Source organism: Antrostomus carolinensis, unplaced genomic scaffold (genome assembly GCF_000700745.2).
Source record: "Antrostomus carolinensis isolate BGI_N321 unplaced genomic scaffold, ASM70074v2 scaffold25646, whole genome shotgun sequence".
Classification (NCBI taxonomy): Eukaryota; Metazoa; Chordata; class Aves; order Caprimulgiformes; family Caprimulgidae; genus Antrostomus; species Antrostomus carolinensis.
Genome location: NW_010322872.1, coordinates 5813 through 31256, shown reverse-complemented (window position 1 = coordinate 31256; position 25444 = coordinate 5813). Strand labels below are relative to the sequence as shown.

At 37.2% G+C, this 25444-nt stretch overlaps 1 protein-coding gene across 1 annotated transcript in view; it reads left to right on the top strand.

The window, feature by feature from the left end:
• The window catches only part of USH1C (USH1 protein network component harmonin), a 39997-nt gene extending 20193 nt beyond the window's left edge, over positions 1-19804 (top strand). Inside the window, exons 16-28 of the mRNA XM_029085563.1 lie at positions 1223-1240; positions 1959-2093; positions 2474-2590; positions 4697-4945; positions 6885-6941; positions 8468-8587; positions 12072-12134; positions 15854-15895; positions 16223-16276; positions 16421-16520; positions 17874-17983; positions 18689-18744; positions 19705-19804. Coding sequence (XP_028941396.1) covers positions 1223-1240; positions 1959-2093; positions 2474-2590; positions 4697-4945; positions 6885-6941; positions 8468-8587; positions 12072-12134; positions 15854-15895; positions 16223-16276; positions 16421-16520; positions 17874-17983; positions 18689-18744; positions 19705-19804 — 1221 coding nt within the window. The remainder of the gene's footprint in view (positions 1-1222; positions 1241-1958; positions 2094-2473; positions 2591-4696; positions 4946-6884; positions 6942-8467; positions 8588-12071; positions 12135-15853; positions 15896-16222; positions 16277-16420; positions 16521-17873; positions 17984-18688; positions 18745-19704) is intronic.
• The last annotated feature ends 5640 nt before the right edge of the window (positions 19805-25444 follow it).

Sequence of the window (25444 nt, the reverse complement as noted above, 5' to 3'; positions counted from 1 at the left end):
TTGTACTGCGAGTGACTGTAAATCATCATGGATCTGAAACTTGTGTGAAAGCCAGTACGGTTAGAATTTCTGTCTGAAAAGTATGAATACATGTTATGAAAACTGATGATCATGAGGTGATCTTGCTGCTGACAAAGATAGTTTAGAGAGCTTCCAAATACCTTTTCATATAGTAATGGAGACCTTACTCAGTTCCTGTTGAACTCTACTATATGATGTGGACTAGAAGCTTGAAGAGGTGCAATTTTAATCTTTTTCTTTTAGAAATATTTTTAGATCTGGAAGTGTTGAGTTTTCATCCTACTCCAAATTGCTAATTGCTTTTTTGTTTGTTTTAAAAACAAAATTTGACTCTGTACTAAAAATGTCTTTAATAAGAAGTAAACTGAATCCATGGGGAAAATGGATGGAAAGGGTGACTCATCCTGTTGTATCTGAATGCAGCAAATGCAACTAAGATTGTCTGATAATATGTTCCTATTCTGGAACACTTTGGCATGTGTACTGCTTGATGTGCCTTTAAATTCAGTAATTTTTTCAAATGTTGGTACCTAGCAGGTTGACCTGCCAGATGTTACATTTAGTAAACAAAACTAAATGTATCCTCTGATTTATTAGAGGATAATATCAGCAATCGTTATTGAGGTACAAAGTAATTAGCCTTGAATAAAACGTGCCAACAGAACTATGTATTATTTTAAAACTTTAGTGTGAAAAGGTAGATTTTTTTTTTTTTACAACAACTTTTTTCATTTTTTTTCTTTGACAATTATTGGGTTTGGTGGGTTTTAAATTTTTTTTCCCAATGCTACCACCATGTAATCGTGAAGCAATATACAACATCCCACTGAACTCAGCAGTAAAAAGTTCCAATTAACTACTTGACTGGGAGAATTGACTTTTGTAGCTGCTCCAAGACTTTATTGTCAGTATTACATGTGAAAGGTGGAAGGAAGACAAAAAATGCTAAGGTGAAGCATGTTCATGCTTTGAATTCCCAAAACCACCATGAAAAGTCAGAAGCTGATGGCAATGAGCAGAGCAAAATCAGACCTGAAGCTTGGTCTGTCTGAGCGCTGTCAGTGATTGACAATAAGTGACCAGCTGTGCCTTCTTTCTACTTTTTGATGAATGAAAGGAGAGCATGGGCTTTCAAATATGAACTAGGCACTTGCCAGTACAAACAGGAGAGGGTAGCAGAAATGTGACATCATTAATGTAGAAAAAAAAGGAGCAGAATGTATTTCAAAGACAACAGAAACAGAGACTCTGGAAAGACTGCAGTTTTCCCTTTTGGTTGCACTCTACCTGTAAAATTTTAGAGTTGATTTGTGTATTAGATCACTCACATGAGCAGATTTTATCCAGTGCTTGTAGGACCTACTTCGTTTTCGTGATGCAGTGTTCTTTCCTGGGAGCAATTCAGTTTCTGCACTGATCTAGGCCTTTCCTTTGTAATTGCTCATTTCAGTTGTGTTGCAGGCATGCAGTGCTGGTTTTGGGACATATGCACAAAGAAGTTCTGTGCGTAGAATATTCACATGAGCATCTGTCACCTGAAGGCAACCAGTCTTGTTTTTATTTTAAAATTCCAAAGCAGAGAGATGGCAAATCAAGACCTAACCAAAACTGTTTTGAATATGCAAAGTTTTGTAGCAGGCCTGTGTGCTCCGATGTTGTAACTTTGCAGGGGAGCAAAAAAGTTGATCTGTCCGAACTTGTCCGACTTGTGTTAATGTGCACAGGTCCTCCTACAGTACAATTTCCTGCAGATTGCTGGGGCAGGGGACTTTGGATTTTCTTTTAAAAGAATCTCCATACTTGCACAGATTCTAATGAAATTTTCAAGACAGGCACTCATGTACTGAGTTTGGAGTTTGTGATGCTTTTAGCTGCTGTAAAAATCTGTTTAAAAAAACAAAACCAAAACCACCTTTTTTTTTGGGAAAGAGAGAAAGAAGTCAAAAAGTGACAGCCTGTGTGAACAGAAGAAGAATAAAAAGGAAATGGAGTTTGAGCAAAAACTTGCCAAAGAGAAAGAAGGAATGCTGGAGAAAGAAAAACAGCTGAAAATAAATCGTCTTGTGCAAGAGGTATGTTGTATTCTTCTATCAAGGGCAAAATTATATTGAAAGAAAATGAGCTGAATCTTTAGTGGAATTATCTTAGCAAGACACTTGTTTAATTATGTCAAAGATAATGAGGTTTTAAAAAAATTGCTGTTGTAATGCAAAACTCTGTTCCCAGGTTTGCTTGTTTCGACAGTCACTTTTTGCCCAAATCAGGATATCTCTGCATTTAATGAGTGTCTACGTGTATTGATGAAATTAGTGAAAGGCAGCAAAATAGGAAATCAGTCTCAAAGGCATAATTAGTTTTAGAACTAATTTAAATGGGATTTCATACTTCTGAAACATATTTGTATTTTAACTATGCCTATAACCTTTTTTCATGCACTGATGTTATGGTTAAGGTATCTGAGACAGAACGAGAAGACCTGGAAGAATCAGAAAAGGTGCAGCACTGGGTGGAAAGACTTTGTCAGACACGGTTAGAACAGATTTCCTCTGTGGAAAATGAGTCTCCTGAGGTAAAATTCTGGCTTGTTGCATGATCTCTAAATACCTCACTAGTTGTCTCCTAAAAGCAACAGGTTTTTACCAAAGAAAAATCTGTCTTCATCTTTACCTCTCAGCCTTCATTCTAAGAGAGGGGAAAGATGTCAGTAATTGATGAATTACAATCTATAGTATTTGCTGTTCCTATATTTTACAGATTTTTAAATTTTTATTTTAATGAACTGGTTTTTATTTTGTCCTTAACAATTTTATTGGCTCATAAGCTGTTTGGGCTAGGTGGGGCATGCTACCAATAATACAACTGACACTAGAATGCCTAGCCATATATTTTAGTATCCTGTGCAAATAAGAACATCATTGATGATGAGCTCTTGAATGCTTCCTTGTATTGCATGGAATAAAGGTACAGGTTAAGAAAATAACAAAGATAAGCTCCCAAAGAACAGGGTCTGGTTTTGTGTTTTAAATACTCCACTTAAATGAAGGGAGTTGCAGATAGTGATTGTGCCTTAGAGCCTGATGGTTCTAGATGTGGAGTGAGGCTTTCCCACCATCCTGCTGCTTTGGATGTCTTCCAAGCACAGCTGCTTTCAAGAGGAACACTGCAATCTGCCAAACTCCCCCGGGATCCCCGAGAAGTTGCAACCACAAAGAGGACCCTTGGGGAACACTCTCGCATGAATTTCCTTCAGGTCAATGTGGAGCAGCTCTGAAAAAAGCATTTGTCTCATGTTCTTCCTGGCCTCAGGCTCAGATCCATGTGGCTCTTCAGTGCAGGTCTCTAGGACAGTGGAATCATGATGCTGAGTTTTCTCTCACTACCTAAATTTGTCTGCTTATATTTTACTAGATCTTTGTCCCCCTTACTTTGTAAAGTAAGAGGGAATGTTGAAGTTTAAAATCACTGTTAGATTTCCAGAGCTCTACTCTGATTTAAGAAAAGCACCCCATGTTGTATTTGCTCCATCCATTCTTCTATTACGTTATATATCAATATACTGTTACAAGTCTTCTGCAAAACTACCCAAGCAGTTAAACTTATAAACACAAAATCAGAATGCTTCTGTGGGATAAATGCAGCTGAACAATATTCAGGTGCTACAGGGGTTCAAGAGCAGTCAAGATGTCTTGACCTCTTGCCAAAGAAATACCTATTTTTTTTTTAGTACCAAAGGGCAAGTATGGCAGATAAGGAGATCCCAAAGAACGTCAACAGAGATACCCACTTGAGGGAAGTATTGTCCTATTAGGCTGAAATGCATGTGTCTGTAGGACAGCTCACCTCTAATATTTCCTTAGCTGGGTCTACAAAATAGCAAAATGAAAGAGTATCAACTGGATTTTCTTCAATACTACAGTTTAATCACTGATAAAATAAATGTTAGCAACTCTAATAGCATGTGTAGAATGCTGCTTCACATGCACAGCCCTATTTTTTGGGTGAGCTGCTGATTATGTTCAAACCCTGGAGTTTGTTAGCCCCACAATGCATCTGGTGTTGATTAACAGAAATTAGAAAGTCCAGAACCTCCTGAGGATCTGAATTTCATAGCACCCTAAACTTGTTTGGGATCTGCTTAAGCTTGATTCCCCCTCTTGTATTAATGTCTGGTTATGTTTACACCAGACTTTACCCCCTTTCCCTTTTTTAATGGCATAGAGTTTCAGGATCTGTCTTCAATTACTTTCATTTTATATAATCACCTTTGCATGGAGCAATTCTTGCTTTCTCTTCATAAGAGTGAGAGAGGCAAGAGTTGTGTTACCTGTGATTTGTCCTATGATTCTACCTTCTGAAGGCTTCATGCAGTTGGGTGATTTTTTTTGTTTGGTTGGGTTTTTTTTTTGTTTTTTTTTTTGTCAGCCCCCCCTGCCCCAGCAGCCAAGGCTGCTGTCACAGCACTTCAATTTACTTCTTCATAGACTGAAATCCCAAGGAGCGCTTTTTAAAAGGCTTTCAGAGGAAAACATTGTATATATTCTGTGTCAGAGAATCCAAGAGCTTCCAGTGCAGGAGCAGTTAGGCTGAGTAATGTTCTAGGATTTGCCATTAATTTCTTCAGCACTGTTGCAGGCAGATGAAGTGTTAAGGCAGATTTCTGTTCTGTTGCACATAGTTGACAAGTGGACGTCCTTCTGCTTCTCCTTCCGCTACATCAATGCGGCGTTTTGCTGGTGGCCTGCAGCTTCATACCACAGATCTTGATGATATAAACTTAGATGAAGTTGACAAGCCTAAACAACGTGTGGCACCACCTCTGCCACCACCACCCACTGTTACTCCAGCATCATCAGCTCATCCTCTTCCTACGGCAAATGTTCCACTTTCAAGAGGTCCAGCCCTGGCAGTAACACCAGCTTCCCAGGTGACCTCGTGATCTGTTTGGATGCACGTGCCTTTACCATTCCCCTGCCTGGCCTCCCTCCCCTGCTCCATCACCCACTCCACCCACTGGATCCTACCCATCTGCCATGTGCGATGTTAAAAGAAGGAATGTGATGCTTTCCTTGTTTCATAGTAATGAATGCAGTCCAGAGGTAGTTTTGTTTTGGTTTATTTTATTTTTTTTTAGTTGAGAGGGTTTTGCTTTCTCCTCTGTAGGTGCTTTGTAACCCTACCACGTGCAGGTATCTTGAGCAGAATGTATCAGTTAAAAAGACAATTCAGACATGATTGTTTAAAGATTAATTTTTAAAAAAGCAGTGGCAGACAGCAGATTGGACTAATAGTGGAGAAAAATATCTGTGTAGTAAAAATGACTTGTGAAAGTGTTTTAAATATGTCATCAAGCTGCTTTGTTAGGTGAGAAGAGTGGACAAAGAAAATTAGCTTAAAATCAGGATCTCAAACTTTTAAAACATCAAGACAGTATAAATTACCAGTAAAACACTTCTAAATGAGCAAAAACTGGCAACCAGTTTTGACTTTTTTTGCACACACAGGAGTTACGGATTTCTTTGAGAAAACATTCTTTCTCCTTATTACAATCTCAGTCCAGAAGAGGATCGAATATAAGAAATCCTGTGGCAGATCTCACTTTAGGAGAGAAATGGCAGCTGTTTCATCATAATTCCCTTTGTTAAGCACTGTAGTGGGATTCATGTACTCATTTTTGTGGCAAATATTCTTATTTGTTTCAAATGGCAGAAGAGGATCCCATGTGGTTGCTTCTTTCCTACAGTTTTCTGCATGGTTTGACTGACTGCGTTGTTGGCTTTCATTGTTTTGCATGTTTACTTGGAAATACTAGGCTTTGTGTTTGCATGATTCTGGTTGGGGTGGGGAAGGATATACAAATTAATCGCTTCTCAGGGGAAACTGGCAGATTATTTCTATGTGAATAATTACCCAAATGTGAGCTATGATTCTCTTCTTACAAGCTTAAGTAGACCTCTGATAGTGCTCAATCTTTGTGGTTTGTCTGTTGGAAGTGCCAAGAATGTGCTAGGTCCACTGAAATGGAGATGTCAGATGTTCTTATGGATTACAGGTTTCCCAAGTTAAAGTGAAGTAAAAGTTATGTGCAATGGCACAAATGTACAAAATATTAGTGTTTAGAGGAGAAATACATTCTCCTAATGCTAATAGAAAATATTCAGATAAAAGAAGTATTATAGGAACCACCATCCTGGATCTGATGGCAAAGCCGTATCTTCCAATATGTGTTTCTAGCAGTTTTTTCACTGCTAGATATGTTAGAGAAAAGAAGTTAATAATTAAAGAAAAATACATCAGGTAACAAGAAAAAAATAACTTGGCCTTTGAAAACAGTAAGTCAGTTTTCACTGAATATAATTAGTGTATATGAGGAGAAAACTAAGTTGTTAGTAAAGTATTAATACTGAGCCAAAGCTGCTTTGTTTATAAGTAGATAACCCAATATTCTTGATGTGGTTTCAGAAATGGAAGAAAAATCAGAAGCTGGACAACTTATCCTTGCTAGTTTTTAAAAAGTTGTTTTTAAATACCAGAGATAAGCAGAAGCAGTGCACTTATTTGACTTCACCGATTAAAGATCTTGTGTTTATGCCTGCTAACGCTGAAAATAAGACAACTGTTGTTGTCCCAAAAGTCTACTTTTCTAATATTGCTCAAATTGGTCTATCTTCTCTATGTAATTTTTTTCCCCCCCATTTGTTTAATTTCAAATTTGGCTCAAATACCTGACAAAAGGAATAAAATTCTGTCAGATATGTTCTTAACAATTAACTATTAAAACATCTGTGATAGTGGTCTGTTTTTCTCAAAATTATTATTAGCTATATACTTTATATGAACCTGGTACTAAGTCTGTTACTGTTTAGGTTGTAAGAAACACTTCGCACGTCGGCAAAGTGTCTTCTGTGTCAAGCAATCCACTGGTATGTTTTGCACTGTAAATAATTACTTTGGTTTTGTGAACCTCCTGTGTAATGCTAGTGTCAAGGAAATGTCAAAGGTTTGACTCTGCATGGCTGATTTATTTTAAATTCAGCACTTCTGTTAATGTATGTGGGTCTGTTGTGTTACAAGGTAACACCAGGTAGTGGAAGTGACTCCTAATAGTCTCAGGACTTAATATTTCAACACTTCAGGGACACATGGTCCATGTTTGCGTGTTCTGTATGTCTGCATGTCTTGGAGCATATACTTTGTTCTTCTGTCAAGACAGACAAAAGGAGCTAGGACCAAACTATATTTTAAACATAATGGGTGCTAAGAAGCAAGCTATCTTCTCAGAAGAACCAACATGTACACTGATACTGATTCAGGATGGCCAGAAGTCAAGTTTCCCCATTCTGAGGCACTCTATAGAGAAGTCTGTCTCTAAATTGTGCAACTCCGTGAGAAATCATCTAGTTCCAGCTAGATGGAACTAGAAAACTTGCAGCTTTAAGAAGTTGATATCTGTGAACCTGTTGATTCTTCTGAGATCAGAAAGCTTAATGATACAATATATTTTGGAGAGTGGAACAACATTAGTTGGAGGATATCTACAGGGTCTTCCAAAGATGTGGTTCCAAAATTTTTGTTCTTGAATTATTTAAAAAACAAACAAAAAAACCTACCCCAAAAATTCCCCTATTAAAAAAAAAAAAACAAACAAAAAAAAAAGAAGTATCTTAACCAATTTGCTGGAAGCAATTCAAATATTTTCAGAGGATACAGCTTGTACTATATGAATGATATCTGGAATACATCTCGTTTCCTATGAGAAACATTGACAAGAGTGTGCTGGGAGTTGCTGGGGTTAAGTCAAACTAAACCCCCAGGGCTGTTTTGAACTCTTTTCTTGAATAAAACTATGCTTGATGTCAGTGGGAGTTTAGACTGAGTAAGAAGTGTACAATTGGGTTAGTACATGCTGGATGATTAAGACTCAGATTAAGTCTTTGGGTATCTCTGTACTTTGTAGAGTCAAGAGTAGGTAATTAGGGTGACTAACCTTTGCTCTTAAGAAAAGTTATATTGAAATTCTTTATGGGAAGCTGATGGCTGCAGTCCTGGTGACTTTCATCTTAAAGATTTCTTTAGCCATGGATGAATCAAAAATCTAATTTCAGGTTCACTATGTTCTTACATTCAACTTTAGCTTTTTTCCCCCATAGTTTCTTATTCAGTTCATTGCCTTTATGGTATAAATGCCAAAAGCAGGGATGAGATTTTTCCATGATCTTGCTGGTGAAGTCAGAGTTTAGGGGAAAAAGGTGCCATTTGAACACAAAAGAAATTATGTTTTGGTTTTTTGACTTTGTAAATCTTGGCTAAAAATAATTCTCTAAGCCTTTTGTTGTATTGCTGTCATTAAGTGCGTTACCATAAACTATATGAATTGAGGCGTCTTGGTGAAATGATGGATTTGCACAAATTAGATTGTGAATTGTAATTTTCTAAATTAACCCCATAGCAACTTGCTCCAAGTCCACCTACCCAACGACATCCAGGGGTACCAATAGTCTCTAAACCAGTCATGCTGCATCCTGACCCAAACTTTATGGTCAGGCCAACAATCAAATCAGAGGCCCTGGTAAGCCTTTTCATATTCTTTTTCTGAGTGGTACAGTACTGTGGTTTTTGTTGTTGACTTGTACTCAAAGAATCAACGCTTGTCTTGTTTTCTGCTAACTAAAATTTGTGTAGATTTTCAAGTGATCACTAATGGTAAGTACAAAAGGGTATTTTTCCATTTTTCTTCCATGATCTAAAAGTCCCTTTTAGTGACAGTTTTTGTATTGGGGTCCATAGTTCCAGAGCAGTGTAGAGCCTTAGACTCTGTAGATCTTATTTTTCCTTTTTTTCACATGCTGATTTTTATTTTTATAAATTCTTAATTCATTTGTCAGAAATGGAATAGTAAAAACTAATTACACTGGATTTACTTTGTAAATAGTCATTAACATACTTGAAATGTCAATAATACATACCTCATAGTTTCATTTCCAGAGGAAAAAAGTGTGTTGCTATATCTTAGACTCCAATACATTGGTCATGCAGTGTAACTGCAAAGTTAACTCACAATCAGATTATTTTTCTTATTTCTTTTCTATTTCTCTTTCAAATGTAAATGAAGGAAAAACTCTTAGGCTAAATATTTTAGGACCAGCCATGTAGCATCGTTGGGAATTGTGATATATGAGGGAAGGTGAGACAAAACTTATTAGAAAAAAAAAGATAATTTTTTTTTCATAACTTAATGAAAAAAAAAAAGAGAATCACACAGGTGATAACTCCCAAGTGACAACCCTGAAAATTCATCTAAAATAGCTAGTGGACTAGCAATTTCTAGTATTTATTCATGAGGATCATCATGACTTATGCTGTTAGAATTAAGAGTTGTGTGTGTGGACATGTGTGCCTATGTACATTTATATGAGCAAGGCACATAAATGTTGTGTATGGCAACGTGAGCTTTCTAGGTGTTGGAAAAAACATCATATTTCCATTTCATTTAATTACAAGCTTATGCTACATCTCACAATAAGTATGTGCAGTATTCTTAGCTGTCGTTCATTAAAAAGTGCAATGGATTTTTTCTAATTTTCTGCTTTAGTAATTTAGATACTCTTGTTCCTTTGTTTTCCCAGTTACAATTCACATTTAAGTGATATTTAGTAATCAACTTTCCCACAGGCATAGTTGTCTTGAAACTTCTATATTAAAAATGGATTGAAATGATAAATGAAAGCAATTTTAATAAATTGCTCAAGAGAAGGCAGGTACACAAGCTAAAAATAAATCCACATCCATCTGTGGAGATATTTCCTTCAGTTGTATGCATTGGAGCTTTCATTTTGATTGTGTTCAGTAATTCAGCCTCTCTAAGCAATATGAAATTCCTTAGGGGAGGAATGAACAGAGTAAATAAAAAAACTGCAGTTAATATAATCTAGCTCTTTAACATAAATACCTGGTGTACAAATATAAAGTAGTTTGCAGAATTGATAATGCCTTTATGTGTGATCAGACGGTCTTGGTACAAATTGAAAATGTTGCTTATTTTGGGGTTCTTTTTTGGTTACTGACTACTTACAATTAGTTTCAGAAACTGGCAATGATATCCACCACCTCCATGGGGAAATTTCTTATGATTTATTATGAATGCATGCACATTTTCCAAATCACAAGTCTGCTAAAATGTTTCAGATGTTAGCTTCCATTTATGACTTAATGCAGTAAAGAGTATTCATCCTTGCTGCAATGAAGTCACAGTACTATGAGGAGTAAGACTTGCATGGGTACCAACGTAAAGAGGGAGTCTACTTCTATTAGTTAAACAATGAAAAGGCCAGTGGATGACAAAACAAAGAGGTACCTACCTGTCTCCAGAAGTAGAAGATTTATAATTTGATTTCATGCAGAAGTAATGTTTGTTTGTGGGGATGAGGGAAGGTGTCCTTATTTAAGTCAGTGATCAGATACAGGACCAGTTCAGATTCTCTTAGTGAAGGGAGGTATCAACAAAGGCAAAGGATCTTCTGCTCTTCTCTGGCTAGATTTCACACACCTTGTGGAACTCCAGTGTTTATGTCTTAATATGACTTAATGCACATAATTTCTTCTACATTGTTTTCATCTGAATTTAGCTGTCCTGAGTACCAAACTCTAGAAACTTATCCTGGTGGATTCATTTGATCCAAACAGCTAATCAAGTGAACCTGTTATACTCGAGAAAGATTAAAATAAACATGCAAGAATAGATAAGATAACATTCTTGTTATCTGCCAGGTAGTTGAACCAGATAGGAACAGTGAAGTCTCTGTTGTGACTTAAATTTTTGTTAACTGAATTCAGGTCAGAATTCCCAAGTCAATTGAGAATTCATAAAAATAAAATTGTTCTCACTTATAAAGGGAAACGATGGGTGAGGATTAAACATTGAGTGTGGCCTTGAATACCAAGGGCTGCTCTGGGTCAAAATCAGTGTGAGCTGTTTGTCTCTGCTGTTCTAGAGTGAATGAGAATACATTCATGGCAAAGCTAATTGAATTCTGGTTTAGAGAACAGGAGAGGATTGTTATGACTTAGTGGTGGGGTTTCAGAGAAGCAAAACCAACGTGAACATTAGTCTCCGCTCTCCCAGCTATCACAAACATCCTGTTGTGTGAGTTAGAAGGCTTTGATGCACTTGCTGCTGCTAAAGGTTTTTCCTCCCTCACTCCTTTGTGGTTGGATGCAGCATTTTTTTTTAGTTCATTTTATTTTTGAAAATTTTCGGAACATAATAAGAGGTTCTGTATTTTAAGTGATTCCAAACTACAGTGCACCATTTTGTTAATGCACCGGAAGTGAAAGAAAAACAGAATCAATATGGGATTAAAATAATTGAAGCCATACACAATAAAATAACAGCAGCTGTTAATCAATATTGTTAAATTATTTGCAGATATTGAAGCAAGACCACTCAGAAATAAGTGAATTAAATTTGGGAGGAATTCTTTTTTAAGTAGAAAGAACCTGTACTAGTAATTTGTATTTAAGTAATTCTTTCAGGATGAGAGCAAATACACATATCTTCTTTCGGCTTGTCAGATTCACAAGTAATTTAGTAATGGAATTCACCTTTCAGTATAGGAAATCTATGTTAGTAGAGCAAATCTTAAATGTATAACATCTATTTATCATGACTTTGCAGTATTTTGTAAATTAATTGTCTAGTACTTTGTCCGTGGGTTTTTTTTTCAATTCTTTTTTCAAAAATCATGGAGAAGAGACCCCAGCACTGTTCTTTAGGAATTTGGGATAAAAGGAGTGATGGAAAATAGTTTTTATAAATCTTGTGGTATGGAAATGTGTATTATTTACGTAGCTTCTCTAGCATTCTATCCTCTTTGTATTCAGTACTATTTCACTGTGTGTGTTCTCTCATTTTGAAATGGAATAGGAAACAAGCACTAAGTGTGTCATTCAGGCCCTAGAAGAGGATAAAAGCAGTGAGATTATTTCTGAGTAGGTGGTACTTATTTACAGCAAAACGTTAATATCTGGTTTGGCAATTTTTTTTTCTTTTGCAGCCACAAGAGATGTTTAAAAGGATGGTGGTTTACAATTCATCATTTAGATCTAACAAAAAACAAGTAAAACAACATTTTCCATGTTTTGTGTGGTACTTCTTTTTTTGACTGATCATAGATTTAAAACCTTCCTTTCTAATCCTGTTGCTCACTTTCTAAAATGGAGGATGCAAGACAGCCCTAGTGCATGAACACTGCTAGTCTTTGTAAACTTCCAGTGTGTACCTGTGGCTCCTGCTAGTCTAGACAGGTAAAGAAGGAGAGGATAGTAAATCCTTCCACTTGAACCATCTGTAACTACTTATATGGTTAGTGCAATCTTTAAAGTAGTTGAACACTGAGAACTGATCTGATACTGGCAATTTTTTTTTAATATCCCTAAGGTGTCTTTTAGTCTTCGTTATAATGCTTTCGGTACTAAAGTATTTTCTCAGCTTAATAAATAGAGCTACTATCATAACATAGTTATTGGTGGGATATCTGAGGAACTGGTGGTGAAAAGCACTCGTATTGCCTTTCTATATTGTGTAGGATTTTTCTGCTGTTTTACTACTCTTATTGCCTTCCTCTGTCATAGTGATGAAGCTTTCATCTCTTGCTCTTTAGTTGACCAGTGGTTCAATAAATGGTCCCTTGAAGAAGTGAGCTTTGTGCTTAACTTCTCTGCTGCAGTTAAATGTGCCAGTTCCTGTGCAGAACACCTTTGAAGTTAGATGCATTGCAACGTTATATGAAAATGTTGATGCGCATTTGTGAGCTCACAATGTGAGCTTTTGGGTGGTAAACCATTAAAATTAATAGTGATTTTTTTTCTTCTTTTGATCAGTTTCAGTCTAGATCTAGAGGAGAACACTGGATTTGACAGATAAATCAAACTCTGAGATTGTTCAGAATGTGAATATGTACTGTGTATATATAAACAGTTGTGTTCTCAGCAAGTGTGGTTTTTGGAAAATTTTGTTATATCTGGTCAGGGGTTTCTCTTTCAGTTCTTTTTTGTTTATTTCATTCATATCTTAATTGCTCTTGACTAATGATGCTACAAACTTTAGTGAGCAGTGCCAATGGCTTAGGTGCTCGTGTTTTGATTTTGGGGGTTGTTTTTGGTTTTTTGTTTTGGTTTTTTTTACAGAGTAACTTTCCCTTCCATCTAGAAATCCAGACTGATAGTTGCTTCAGTGCTGTAAAACTTTGTAACTCTAGCTGCTTGTGTTCAGTCCTGTGAATGTTATTTTAAGTCAAGAAAGGATTCAGATGGTCTTGACTCTTTTGCCTGAGATGTCCTGAGTAGTGGGTAGGCTTAGCACTGTGGTTTCCACTCAGTGTCGCTTGGTTCATTAGTCTCTGCTTGAGTATGGAGTGTGCTCGCTGTTCTCCAAGTTTGTCGTGCCCATTTCTGGGAAGATTTATTACAGTTCAGTGGATCATTTCATTGTATCATAGCTTTATTTGTACCTTATTGGATCCAGATCATATAACTTATTTTCTTGCAGGTTTTTTATTGTATGGTTTAGGTTTGGGGATTTTTCCTGTTTAAAAATTATTTTCCCAGGAAAACTTTCTTCAAGGGCAACATCTGTTTTTCATGAGGGCGACCTGGGACAAAGAGTTCAATGACTTCCTTGAGGTTATGTAATGAATTAGTGACTTGTATGAGTTAGGAGTTCTTTCCTCTAAGTTGCTTACTCCAAGACCATAGATGTCTACTTCAACCATGATTCCAAAGGTCAATACAAATTCAGCAATTCAAGCTATTAGTTGTTTAGGTAGCTCTCATTATACAATGCTTCTCTTACAGTTTTAGTCAAGCTATTCATAATATTAGTACACTCTGTAAATGAATGAATGATTGGGGCTTTTTTTCCCCCAGGATCAAATTCTACCCTCGCTGAAGTCTGATCAAATTCCCATTTGTTTAGCTCCTCAAAGGTAGCAGTTAAGACATGTAATGCATCCCATACAAACTTAAATGTTAAATAAGGTCTCTCATGTTCCTATTCCCAAAAGATCCTTTTAATACATATTTCCCTATGAACAAAAAAAAAAAAAACAACAAAAAACAACACTTGTGGCAGTAAGCAAAAGTTCTGCAGTTGTGCCCTGAAGATAGAGCTCTCTGAAGCCTGGGGAGACAGTCGTGCTTCAGCCCTTGCAAATGTTACTTCTCTGTCAGAAGAAACACAGAACAAGGACATGATTTGCCAAAGTTGGTCTGATCTCAGGGAAAAGATGAAGAGGGAGGTAGAGTTCATGCTGGACGATTCAGTATGCCTGTGTATAATGACTGCCAGTCCATGCAAGAGTCCTCAGCACCACTGTTGCATGGTTTGCAGAAGTGTGGTTAGATAAACGGGCAGCACTATTGTACATTTGAGGGCCTGATAATGCAGAGCTGTGTTGTAGCACTCACTAACTTTGTCAGAGGCATTGGTGGTAGGGATGAGATCCGACCTCAGAGGATCATTCATAGTCATGTCAAAATTAGGTAACTGGGAGAGATAACAATGATAACAGGAGGAGCTGTTAGTGTTTTCTGCTGCAACTTTGTCATTTTACAGACAGCCTTTACAGATACTACAGGAATCTTAAGCTATGCATTTGATTTACAATTTGCATTCGATTTTACAAAGTGGAAAAAGGCTTAGCTGAGTCTGAGAGTGGAATAGACTTTGTCATCAGATGGGTCCAGTAGAAAAGAGGGCAGTAATGAATATATCAAACTTGATCATGCACTGAACCACTGGTCTGCGTCAGGTATTGGCTTGCCTGCTGTGTCAGCTAAGGGTTGTGTGGTTCTGCATTGTTCCTGTATCCCCAGGTTATTGCAGCTTGAAGCCACAAGATTGATACAGCATTTAGGTGCCTCAGTAAAGTTTTCTTTTTAAGTAAGTCCTGAAGTCTTGCCTTTAACGTGAAGGATAAGTGCATAGTTTTTATAAATCTCCAGCATTGTCCATACAGTTTCACCTGGTAACTACTAATCCTGCTCAAGAAACCACCACCCAAACACTATTGATTCCTGATTACTGACTCAGGAACTCCCATCTTTGCAGAAAAGGTAACTCCCACTTTTTCCCTGCAGGGTTGGTCTGACAAGGGTAATGCACTAGACTTGGGAAGTTTCAGGTGTGAGTCCTCTCAAAGCTTAGATCTTGCTCTACCTAACTGCAGTATTATCTTCCTTATTTCAAACATTCCCTGCCAAAACTTTTAAGTCCTCCACAGAACCATACGAAAACAAAATTGGTTGTTGTCCTGCACTCACTTGTGGTGTGGAGCAAACTCCATGGAAAGGAGGAGAAAAGGAGGCTGGAAGAGGGTCCTACAACTCAGGCACCATGGAGTAGTGTTGCTGACAGGTGAACTGGAGCCTGCCACTTTCTGCCTGTGTTAGATAGTGCCCAACATAGTGATAGTCCCAAGCAACATTGCTTAGAAGACTGGCAGAGCATACCTGCTTGTGATGCTTTCAAGATTTGTTTCTGTTCTGTCAGAATGTAGAGAGGAACTGTGGAGCTGACAGTGGTAAACTGTTCCTCAAAACTGTTCCATAGTATGACCAGCTCAAACTGCTGATCTGTCATCAGGTTTTGAAATGTCTTCTGACTGTCAGGATGGACTATTTGCTGCCTTTCTGTGCTTTTCTCCATTTACTGTCTTCTTTCATAGCTTTCAGAATTACATGTTCTCTCACTAATAAATAAAATGGAGTTCGTGAGTTTGTGTGTTAAGAGTGTGCATGAGCTTGATGTTTTTACAGTTAAATAATGTTTTATTCTCAGGGCTTCCAGAAATACTTGGAAGATTTTGATCCATATTCAATGGTAAGGAGAGAATTCAAATATGTCTCACTGTTTAATATTAAATACTAGAAAAATAATTAAATACTAGAAAAAACACATCCTTGATTTTGAGGGCTGGGAGGGGGTAAGATCCTTGCTTGTTGGTTTGCTGGGGCTTGTGTAGTTGTCTTTTCTAGTTACATTGAAAAAGAGCTTTCTTAGAGGAAGATATGATCTGGTGTTCTGATCTTCCTCTTAACATTATTTTGGAGGAGGGAAAGGTTCCTTTTCTCCCATAAACTACATAGATCAACCCAATTGTTTTGTGTTTCCAAGGTGAAAATGACTAATCATTATATCTTTTCATAGTTTACCCCAGAGCAGATTATGGGAAAAGATGTACGGCTATTACGAATTAAAAAGGTAAATACTGTATTTGATTGATACTTAAAAGGGTTCATGTACATGTTCCATGTTTATTCCCATTTACTGGGAAGAAGGAAAGATTAAGCTCCCGTTGATGGCAAAAATAACAGTCTTTTCTCAACTAAAACTCCTTTTTGATAGGAAGGATCATTAGACCTTGCAGTTGAGGGAGGAATTGATTCTCCAATTGGGAAGATAGTCGTGTCTGCCATCTACGAGGGTGGTGCTGCAGACAAACATGGTGAGTAACAACTGGGAATTTGAATGCTGCTGCAAAGTGGCTCCTTAACACTGGCTGAGAGGTGTTGTCTGATTTCATAGCTATACCTAGTAATGAGAGGCATACTTAGATTGTCCAAGGCAGCCAAGTTCTGTTTCAGCTCTAAATGCTGAAATTTATTTATAAATAGTGTTTAAGAAGAAACGATCACTACTGCTATATTTTGATCATTACAAAATTTTCAATAACGTGTCCTGAAAATATAGAGCTCATAAGGACTTTCATTTTTCCAGTGTGATTAAAAACAAAAAAACCCCAAAACCCCACCAAAAAAAAAAAACCCAACTAACACCTGATTCTCTGGTGTATTCTGTTAATTAAGGAAAGCAGAATATGATCTCCATTATTTCACAATGTCCAGGCAGTTACATTTGTGGTGCTTCCATGTGCAAAGCAATTACCTGACCATGGTTATGCTACACCGCTTAGCTTTGTTCTTAAAGCTACTTTCAATACTAATTTGTTTTGTAAAACACCTGGCTTTACTCCCCAAATCCCACTAAAGGCCAGAGCCTTCTGGCTAACAGCATAGCTCTCTGGAAGGCACAAGAACATGCATACCAACACATCTGGGCTTTGCTCCCAGTGGCCAGTATCTCTCATCCTTTCCATGAAAACTCTGGTAATTACCAGGTAGGCAGACAGGACAGCATCTCCTTATGTTGTTTTTGCTGACCTTATCCGAACCTATACCTAAGCTCAAGCCACTCTTGCTGAGAAAACAGCTCAGCCACTTGATCTCTTAAGTACTGTGTTTCTCTTTGACTCTTCGCTGTTGTGAGGGTCTCTTATAGCTAAGGCTGTCTCCTTGCCATCTTTGTTTTTTCCTCTTCAAACTGAGTCCCAGTTAGCTGGTTGTGCTTCTTTTCAGAGTAGCAAGTCAAAATCAGTTCTAAGGACTAAACATTACAAATGCTCTTGCAAAGGAGCAAACACTTGCTGCAAACACTTGACAAATGCCACTTATACCTTCAGGTCTTTAAGTAATGCTGCCATTTTCATAGTAGTACAATCAACTACAGTTCGTAAGCTGTGTAGATGGATTACCTGGACAAGCAAACTGCTACTATGGAAAATCTTATTGAACTAGTTTCTTACTGGTCCTGATCAAGAGAGATTAGTGTAGTTTTTCCATGCCTGAAAGTTCCTTTTGCTTTTTCCTGTAGCAAACTTCCTTCTCTGTCAATTTTTAGTGTAAGCCTTCACATCTAGCGAAGACACTTTTCATTCTTGGTACTGCATAAATATGGAACAGAAATGACTAAGAATTTTTTTTGCTTATGTGTATGTATACCTTATTGGTCTTTTCACCAGGAGGCATAGTGAAAGGGGATGAAATACTAGCTGTAAATGGCAAGATATTAATTGACAGCAGGCTGGCAGAAGCACAGGCAACTCTAGCGAAAGCTTGGAACATGGGTGGGGTAAGTAACCTGGAATACTTCTTCATTCTCCTGGCAATGCTCGTATAAGGTATACTTTTCTTTCATGTCATCACATCAACGCAAATAAAGTTGCAAACATCACTGCATGTAGGTCATGTAGCACCAAAGTGAGCTGAAATCTGCAGAAGATAATGGTATATAGCATCTCTGAAAATAATTTTTTATTGTGAAAGTTCATGGCATTTAGCCACCTGTCAAGATTGGTATTTAAACAGATTACATTCTGAGTGTTTATAGTACATTTAGCTGTAGAATCTCTCTTTGATATTGAAAATGACGTGCAAGCTGATTGGAATTTTATGGTAATAGCATATATTATCTTTGATTTCTTAATGTGGAAGTAGCTCTGCACTTCAACTACAGTGAGTGTTTTCTCAGCAAGAACTCTTATTAATTGCTAAGATGACCAGATACAGGAAGATTCTTAAAATAATTATTTTTAAAAGCTTTTTGCAAGACCAGTAGATTTTTCTTTAATTTCAGGATACAAATCTAACAGCTCAATCTTTTGAAATGGTCTTCCTATAGAAGTCTGTAATAGACATCTTTTTTTGTGCTGCTCCCTGTGGTTTTCCAGGAATAGATTGCTTTCATGATTCTCTATCTGATATTCCATGGTGTCCACTAACCATCTCTAAAAGCAGTATTTAGCAGCATGTGTTTGCCTGTCCACTTCTTTTTCAGGATTGGATTGACTTAGTCATTGCAGCATCACCCCCAAAGCAATACGATGATGAAATGTAAGTGCATAAGTTTTCTTTTCTCTGGGGATCAAAAAGCTAGTGATAATAGTTGATACAGTTTGCTTTTTTTATCAGACATATTTCAAGTATTTTCTTCTTGTGGACTACATAGCCTTCTGCATCACATGGTTGCTAATTTGACAGTTATAAGTAGCTATTATGCATTACAGCAGTGGTTCCCAGACTTTTCAAAACTGTGATTCTCAGAATTGGTCGTATGTGACTGCACAGTCATACTTTTGGTTTAAAGTTTGAGGATTTTTTTTGTGTTCTGTTTTTTGGTTTGGTTTTGTTGTTGCTGTTTTTTCTTTCTTAGAAATGACTTACTTCAGTCTGGGTCATTTACTATGAGACCGTAGTAAATTTGGGGAAACAAATTCCCATTAGCATTCTTTATCACAACCAGAGATTTTAATTCTGTTTTGTGGTATGTTTTATTGTTTGTTTGGGTTTTTTTCTAATTACATTGCAGTTACTATCCTTGTCTAAGCCAACCTAAGTGTAAAGTTTCCAAAAGAGCTAAGTGATTTGGGTGTCTTGGCAATTTGTGATGTTCACAGAGTCCTTCTTTTTTAAATAATCAGTGTAGGTGTGAAACAGAAGAATCCATGGTTTAAAGTGTGATAGAGGTGTCAAGTCGACACAACTTGCTTTACTTTGGACAGTTTCCAAAGCAAGACCAATGTTTTCTAGCTTGACTGAAGGAAAAGATTTGAAAATATCCTTAGATATCCTTACTACCAAGTAAAAAGTAGAGGAAAATTTTGTAGTCACTGTTAACCCGGGTTCTTTTTCTATGCAGAATACTGGAGCATTAGGTGCTGTAAATCAGTATAGTTTTACTGGCTAATGCCACCTGAAGATTGCTGTAAAATTGTGTTTAATACCTGTGCATAAACTAACAAGCAAGGAAATAACTGTCACTGTTATTTTTGTTTTCATATCCTGTATATTCAGCCCTACTATTCCCTCATCAACAATCAGTCCCAACACTCAGAGAAAGGTTTTTGAAGGCAGTGCACCCGTGTACAGACAAGGGTATCTCCTGCAGCTGTAGCCACTGCAGTGTTCCCTCATGGTGAATAGCCACACCTGGGTTAACATGACTGTCCATTGTGAGGCTGCTTTATTTTTTCAGCATGTGCCTGCCTGTGCCTTGCATGCCACGCTTGCTTTTGTTCCTGGCATGCTGAAGTGTTCTTTGGGCTTTTGCCATGCGTGCCCTATGAAAACATAAGTATTTAGTTTCTACTTCATAATGTCCCTTAAATGTCCTCTGCAGAATTGGTTTATCATCTGCCAGACTATAAAATAAATAGGTCCTGCCTAAACAAGTAGAATTAATCTAACTTTTTTCCTTATCTGTGGACCACTGCTGTGGATTTGTGAATTCATAAGTATACAAGTAACTACAAATTACTTCCTTGTTAAAGCTTGTCCAAAGAACAAATTTCCATTTGTATTATATGACAGTGTGTTGGTAAACAAGTATTCATGACTGGTTTTTACTAAAGTTTGTGTTAATTTGTCACTATACCATGGGTTTGTCCCAAAATGGTTTGTCTCCTTGTGTGACAAGCTCAGTTTACTGTCTAAGGATTCTCTATGCTGTAATTACTGTAAGTACAGCCATAGATCTCTAGAAAAACCAATAAGATTTCATGTTGCATGGGTATTTGTGGTCTTCTCAATTCTTACAATACAAAACAAAATTACTCAACTGAGATCCAGCTATATAAAATTGTGATTACCAGAAAGACTAAAAGTTGCACTACAGGTAAGGGCATCTCTTTCACTACTCCTTTTCTTTTTTTTCTGCAGGACATTTTTTTAAAGAAGGCTACACTGGAGAAATTAAGTCTTTCCCCTGCAGAAACCTCCTGCTCTGTAAATTAATAGGAAATAAATAACCACATAAAATGCATCTGGATTTTAAAGAAATGTGAGCAATCAGACCTATAAATTGAACTAGAGACTTCAGATTCTTCAGGTAATTTGAATAATTTCAATCATTCTGTAGACATACAGCTAGGAATTTTTGCAAGATTATTGAGAAGGACTGCCATTGAGCATAGTTTGGTCTGTGAGAACTCAATCTATTTTTTGCTATTTTGAGTGGCCAAAATCTTGCAAATTATCTTCCAGTTTTCCTAGAAATAGATACCAAAATGATGAACAAAGATAGAACGCAGATGTCTAGGCCAGTTTGGGTGTGAAAAGGATTATATTTTTACTCCATACATAGTGATTTTTTCCTGGGGAAATGGGAATGTATATAGGTAACTTCTGTTCTCACTCATATTCTTGTAGCTCTTTTAATATCCATTTCTGTTGGCACAGTTGTGAGTTGTTCTGGGTATAAAGACCTTGCTGGTGGAAGAACTGGTAATATTAGGAGTACTAGCCTTATAAAGAATAATTTTGGTGATGCTTATACAGTGTAAAGCATCTTTTCTACCAGCAGAGTAAATAACTAACAAGTAGTCCAGGTAAAATCAGTATGTGTAGTCACATTTATACTACTGAGTACTTGTATTGGTGTCAAAAATTACTCCCATCATGGTGGAAAATTTGGGTGTGATTCACAGTCTGTAGTTATGTGCTTTGTTCTCAGTGATGCTATATATGTGACCGAACTGTGCAGGAAGTCATGTAACATTTTGCTCTTGGTGACTGTCTTCTGTTTAAGTAAATTCCTCAAGACCATAAAATCTATACCAACCTGGCTTTAAATAAGTATGATTACAGTTGTAGACTTTGTAATTTCTTTATATTGTCAAGATATCTCCTTAGAAATGTCATTGTCTTCCTTCCTTCCTCGTATCTGCCAGTTTGTATTCTGTTTTTCATGTTGTGCTTAGATTTTTCTTGCCTGGACTAATGAGAGCCAGTTTACAGTTCTTTGGCATCAAAATCCCACTGAAGTCTTGCCTTTTCAACGTGTGGAAACTGTCCTTTATGTAAGACAGGAAAAAAACAATTATGTTCCTGAGAGCTCTGTATTTATACAGAGATGATCAATTATGTTGACTTTCTTAATTTGCAGTATTGTTCCAGTATGCCAATTAATGTGTCTGGCAGGGTACACGTGTTAGAATGTTTAAAATTTTAACTCTTACAACTAATCCTGAAATAAAATTGTGTTTGCCAAACAGAAGAAGTTGTTTCCTCTTTGTGTCTGGGTTTGTTCATCATAGTAATAGTTAATCTGCTGAAGTACACAGATTCAACAGACCCATTTGCAACTGAATGCCACCCTTTTGGAATTCAAAAGAAAATTCACTCAGTAGGGAATTGTCACTTGGCTAAGCTGCAATAATCTTTTACTGATTTTATATGGGCAAATCTGGGCATTTGATAGTTGGCAAGCTACTGAGTGCAGCTGCTCAGACTTAATGTGCTTGCTAGGTCTTTGGGTGGACCAGCCCAGAGCTGTAGACTTCCTAACCAACAGACTAGTCTAAATGTATAAAGATTAGCACTAGAGGGAAAATTGCAGCAGGACGTACTCCTCCTGCTGCTCTGGTTCCTGGTTGCCTACATACTGCAACCATCTGGGCTGTATGACAGTGCAGATAGATGAGCGATGCTATCAAATGTTCCCTTAAGGGATGCTCTGGTGCTAGGTACCAGCAAATAGAGAGCCACAGTAATTCACCAGTAATGAACTTCAGTCTGCAATCAGTGCTTGATTGTGCTAATCTCTGTCTCAGCACAGTAAGAAATATAACACAGAAAACTTAAGTGTTAGGTATCAGATATGTTTTTACTGGTGGTATTTTGTCAGAGACAAAAGGAGCACAGAAGACTGAGCTGGGAAATCTGTGGGAGTACCAACAGTTGAGTTGTAGCCTTGCTTCTTAGTCACAAAATTATCTTTCTTCTCCCCATGTACCCTGGTAATTTGATTTGCTTGAATACAGCTTAAAATGCATGAGAGGCAGTTGAGGAAATAGTTACTACTCCTTCTTGTATACAAGAAAGTGTTACTTTGTGTGTTTAACCTGTGTTAGGAGGGCAGAATTGCTTTAGGCAGTGTAAGGAGGTGGTGTTAGAAAAAAGGAGGCCGACACTTCTGAAATCTTACAAATGATCTTAAGCCATTGGTCAGGTAGTTTTTACTTTATTTCTGGCTTTCAGCGCCCTGGGACTAGATCACATCTTTCATTTGCCAGCTAGCTCAAGTAACTGGAGAAAGCTGCAAGAAAATACAGTTTTCAAACAGCTTGCCTTTTCAGTTAGTTTAGTGTGTGCGAGTAGAGTGTCCCAGATGTAAATAATTTAAACAAGCTCCCATTTGAGCTGCTACTGTGTTGTTTTCTGGTGGCTGTAATAGTCACTGTTTGTGCCCATGGCTCCCCCTGTTCAATCAAGCCAGCTGTGAAAAGATAACAGTAGGGCAAATGAGACTTTCTCTTTTTTTTTTTTTTTTCAGCCAGTGCATAGTTTCCTTTGGGAGTATGGAAACTCTGATCTGATGCACAAAGCAGGAAGAAGCCCAAGTACTTCACTGACACTATCATGAATGCTTCAGACTGCTTTTAACATGAGATGGTTTTTTGTTTTTCATTTGCTGTAATCTCAGAGGGAATATGTCTAGTTTCTCAGAGCTGTTTGTTTGGTTAAGACCACTAAAACCCACTATCTCTCTCTATGGGATAATAACCCAGAGGAAGAGTTTCTCAGAACTCTTAACAATCATTCTTATTCTCTCAGGAATTTCTTGGCTGTCCTAGTCACAGCGTTGTCTTCGGCATACCCTCACAGTTGCTGAACTGGAGCATGAATTACATTAGAGACTTTCACATTGTGAAATTGTGACTTTCACATCTGCTCTGTGAGCCTGTGCGTGCCTGCGTGCAGGCAGAAAAATGTAAAGCCTTAAGGATTGGAACCATGACATTCATTACAGGATAGGAAATACTGTTGTTTATTACTCATATGGTTATTAGCATTGGGAAATATTTGATCTATTTATCACTGCTACTCTACCATTTTAAGAACTCATAATTTAGCCATTATGATAGTGTTATCTTTTAAAATTTGTAAGTACATTTCAAAGAAATTCTGATTTTATTTTTTTAAAATGCTCTATTCATAAACAGATTTATATATATAAAGGGGGGGTATATATGTGTACACACCAATAAGATTTTTTTAAATCAATTTAATTTGAGTAGTATGAATGTTCAAACAATCTCAGCACTTCACAGTATATGAAAGTCAAGCTCTGAATGTAAATAAGTTGTTATAAACCCTATTGCCTTAACAGGACTGAAAAACATTACTTCATATCAAAGGGTGTTAAGGAGCTTGCTATGCAGTAGCTGATACATGTTTTCTATATGTTGACTTTGATAAAGCAGGGTCAGACTCAGAGTAGCTGCTGTGGAATTCTCAGCCACCTTTCATTAAAGAGATGTCCACCTGGGACCTGTGCTGATGTGAACAAACTGTCACCTTTACACCATTTAAGGACCAGATCTAGTTGTACAGAAGCCAGCATCTTACCTGTAAGGAGCTGACCCTTAAGATTATAAATCAGATGAGTCTAATATCCCTTATTATCAATTTATTATAAACTCCTGATACTGAGTTTGTCCTCCAGTGGTTTTCTGCCCATTTTCTCTTTTGCCATTGTTCTTGTTCTTAGGGGTTCGTGTTTGTTTTTTGTTTGCTTGTTTGGGGGTTTTTTTTGTTGGTTGGTTGGCGTTTTTTTCCTTCAGCAATTTCTCGAGCAGATTCCAAAATTTCCTTCCTGCAGACTTGAAATCTGAAGAGGCTCCAGGTGCTCACAAGTCATGCAAATTATTTTTACGGAGAAAGATTTATTTCCTTCTTCCTAAGGAAGGCAGCAAAAAAATTGCCTCTGCTGGAATACTTCTTCCTCTATTACTAGATCTGCATTTGCTGCAGTATTGGAGGAAACAGATAATAATAGTACAGCACTGTGGTGGGACTCAGGGTCTATCTATATTTACAACAATGTAACTTAGGTTATTTTTGATCTTCACTGAAAGCAGCTAAAATGAAAGAGGAAAAGCAATCAGTAAGACTTCTGTTCTCTAGTAAGGAACTTGCTGAAATGTTAAGCGTGTTCATCTTCAAGAGGATCATGGACTACAGGTAAGAAAAAAATTGTTCTGTGGACTGTGATGCTGGATATGTATGATAATACAGTGTCCAATGAAGGTGCTAAACTATTAGTGTAACAACCACTGCAAGGAAGTTTTAAGGAATTAATTTCAAAGTATATTGCAGACTGGCCACTCTTGGATACTTAAGTCTGAATGGCTGATGTTCAACTCAGACTGTTTGTCTACATGGAAAAAACGTAGAGTCTGATGTACTGCAGATACCTGCTTCATCCAGTATCACAAAACCTGCTTCATGATTAGCAATGGATATCCCTCACACATTTGAAAGGTAATTCTGCTTGATAGATACTTCCCACTTATAAGGTAACCATAGACTAGAACAAACAAGGCCCTGATCCAGCAAAGCACTTAAGTACATGCTTAAATTTAAGCATATGAGCCAATCCCATTGACATAGGTTGAGTTCAATAGTACTACTCAGTCTGAAGTACTTTGCTGGATTGGGGCCTGAAGTCAAAATTTGAAGGCAAAGGATGCCTTAGCCCTGGAAATGGTTATTATGGAAAACTATTATTGTTAATGCTGAGATTCTAGTATTT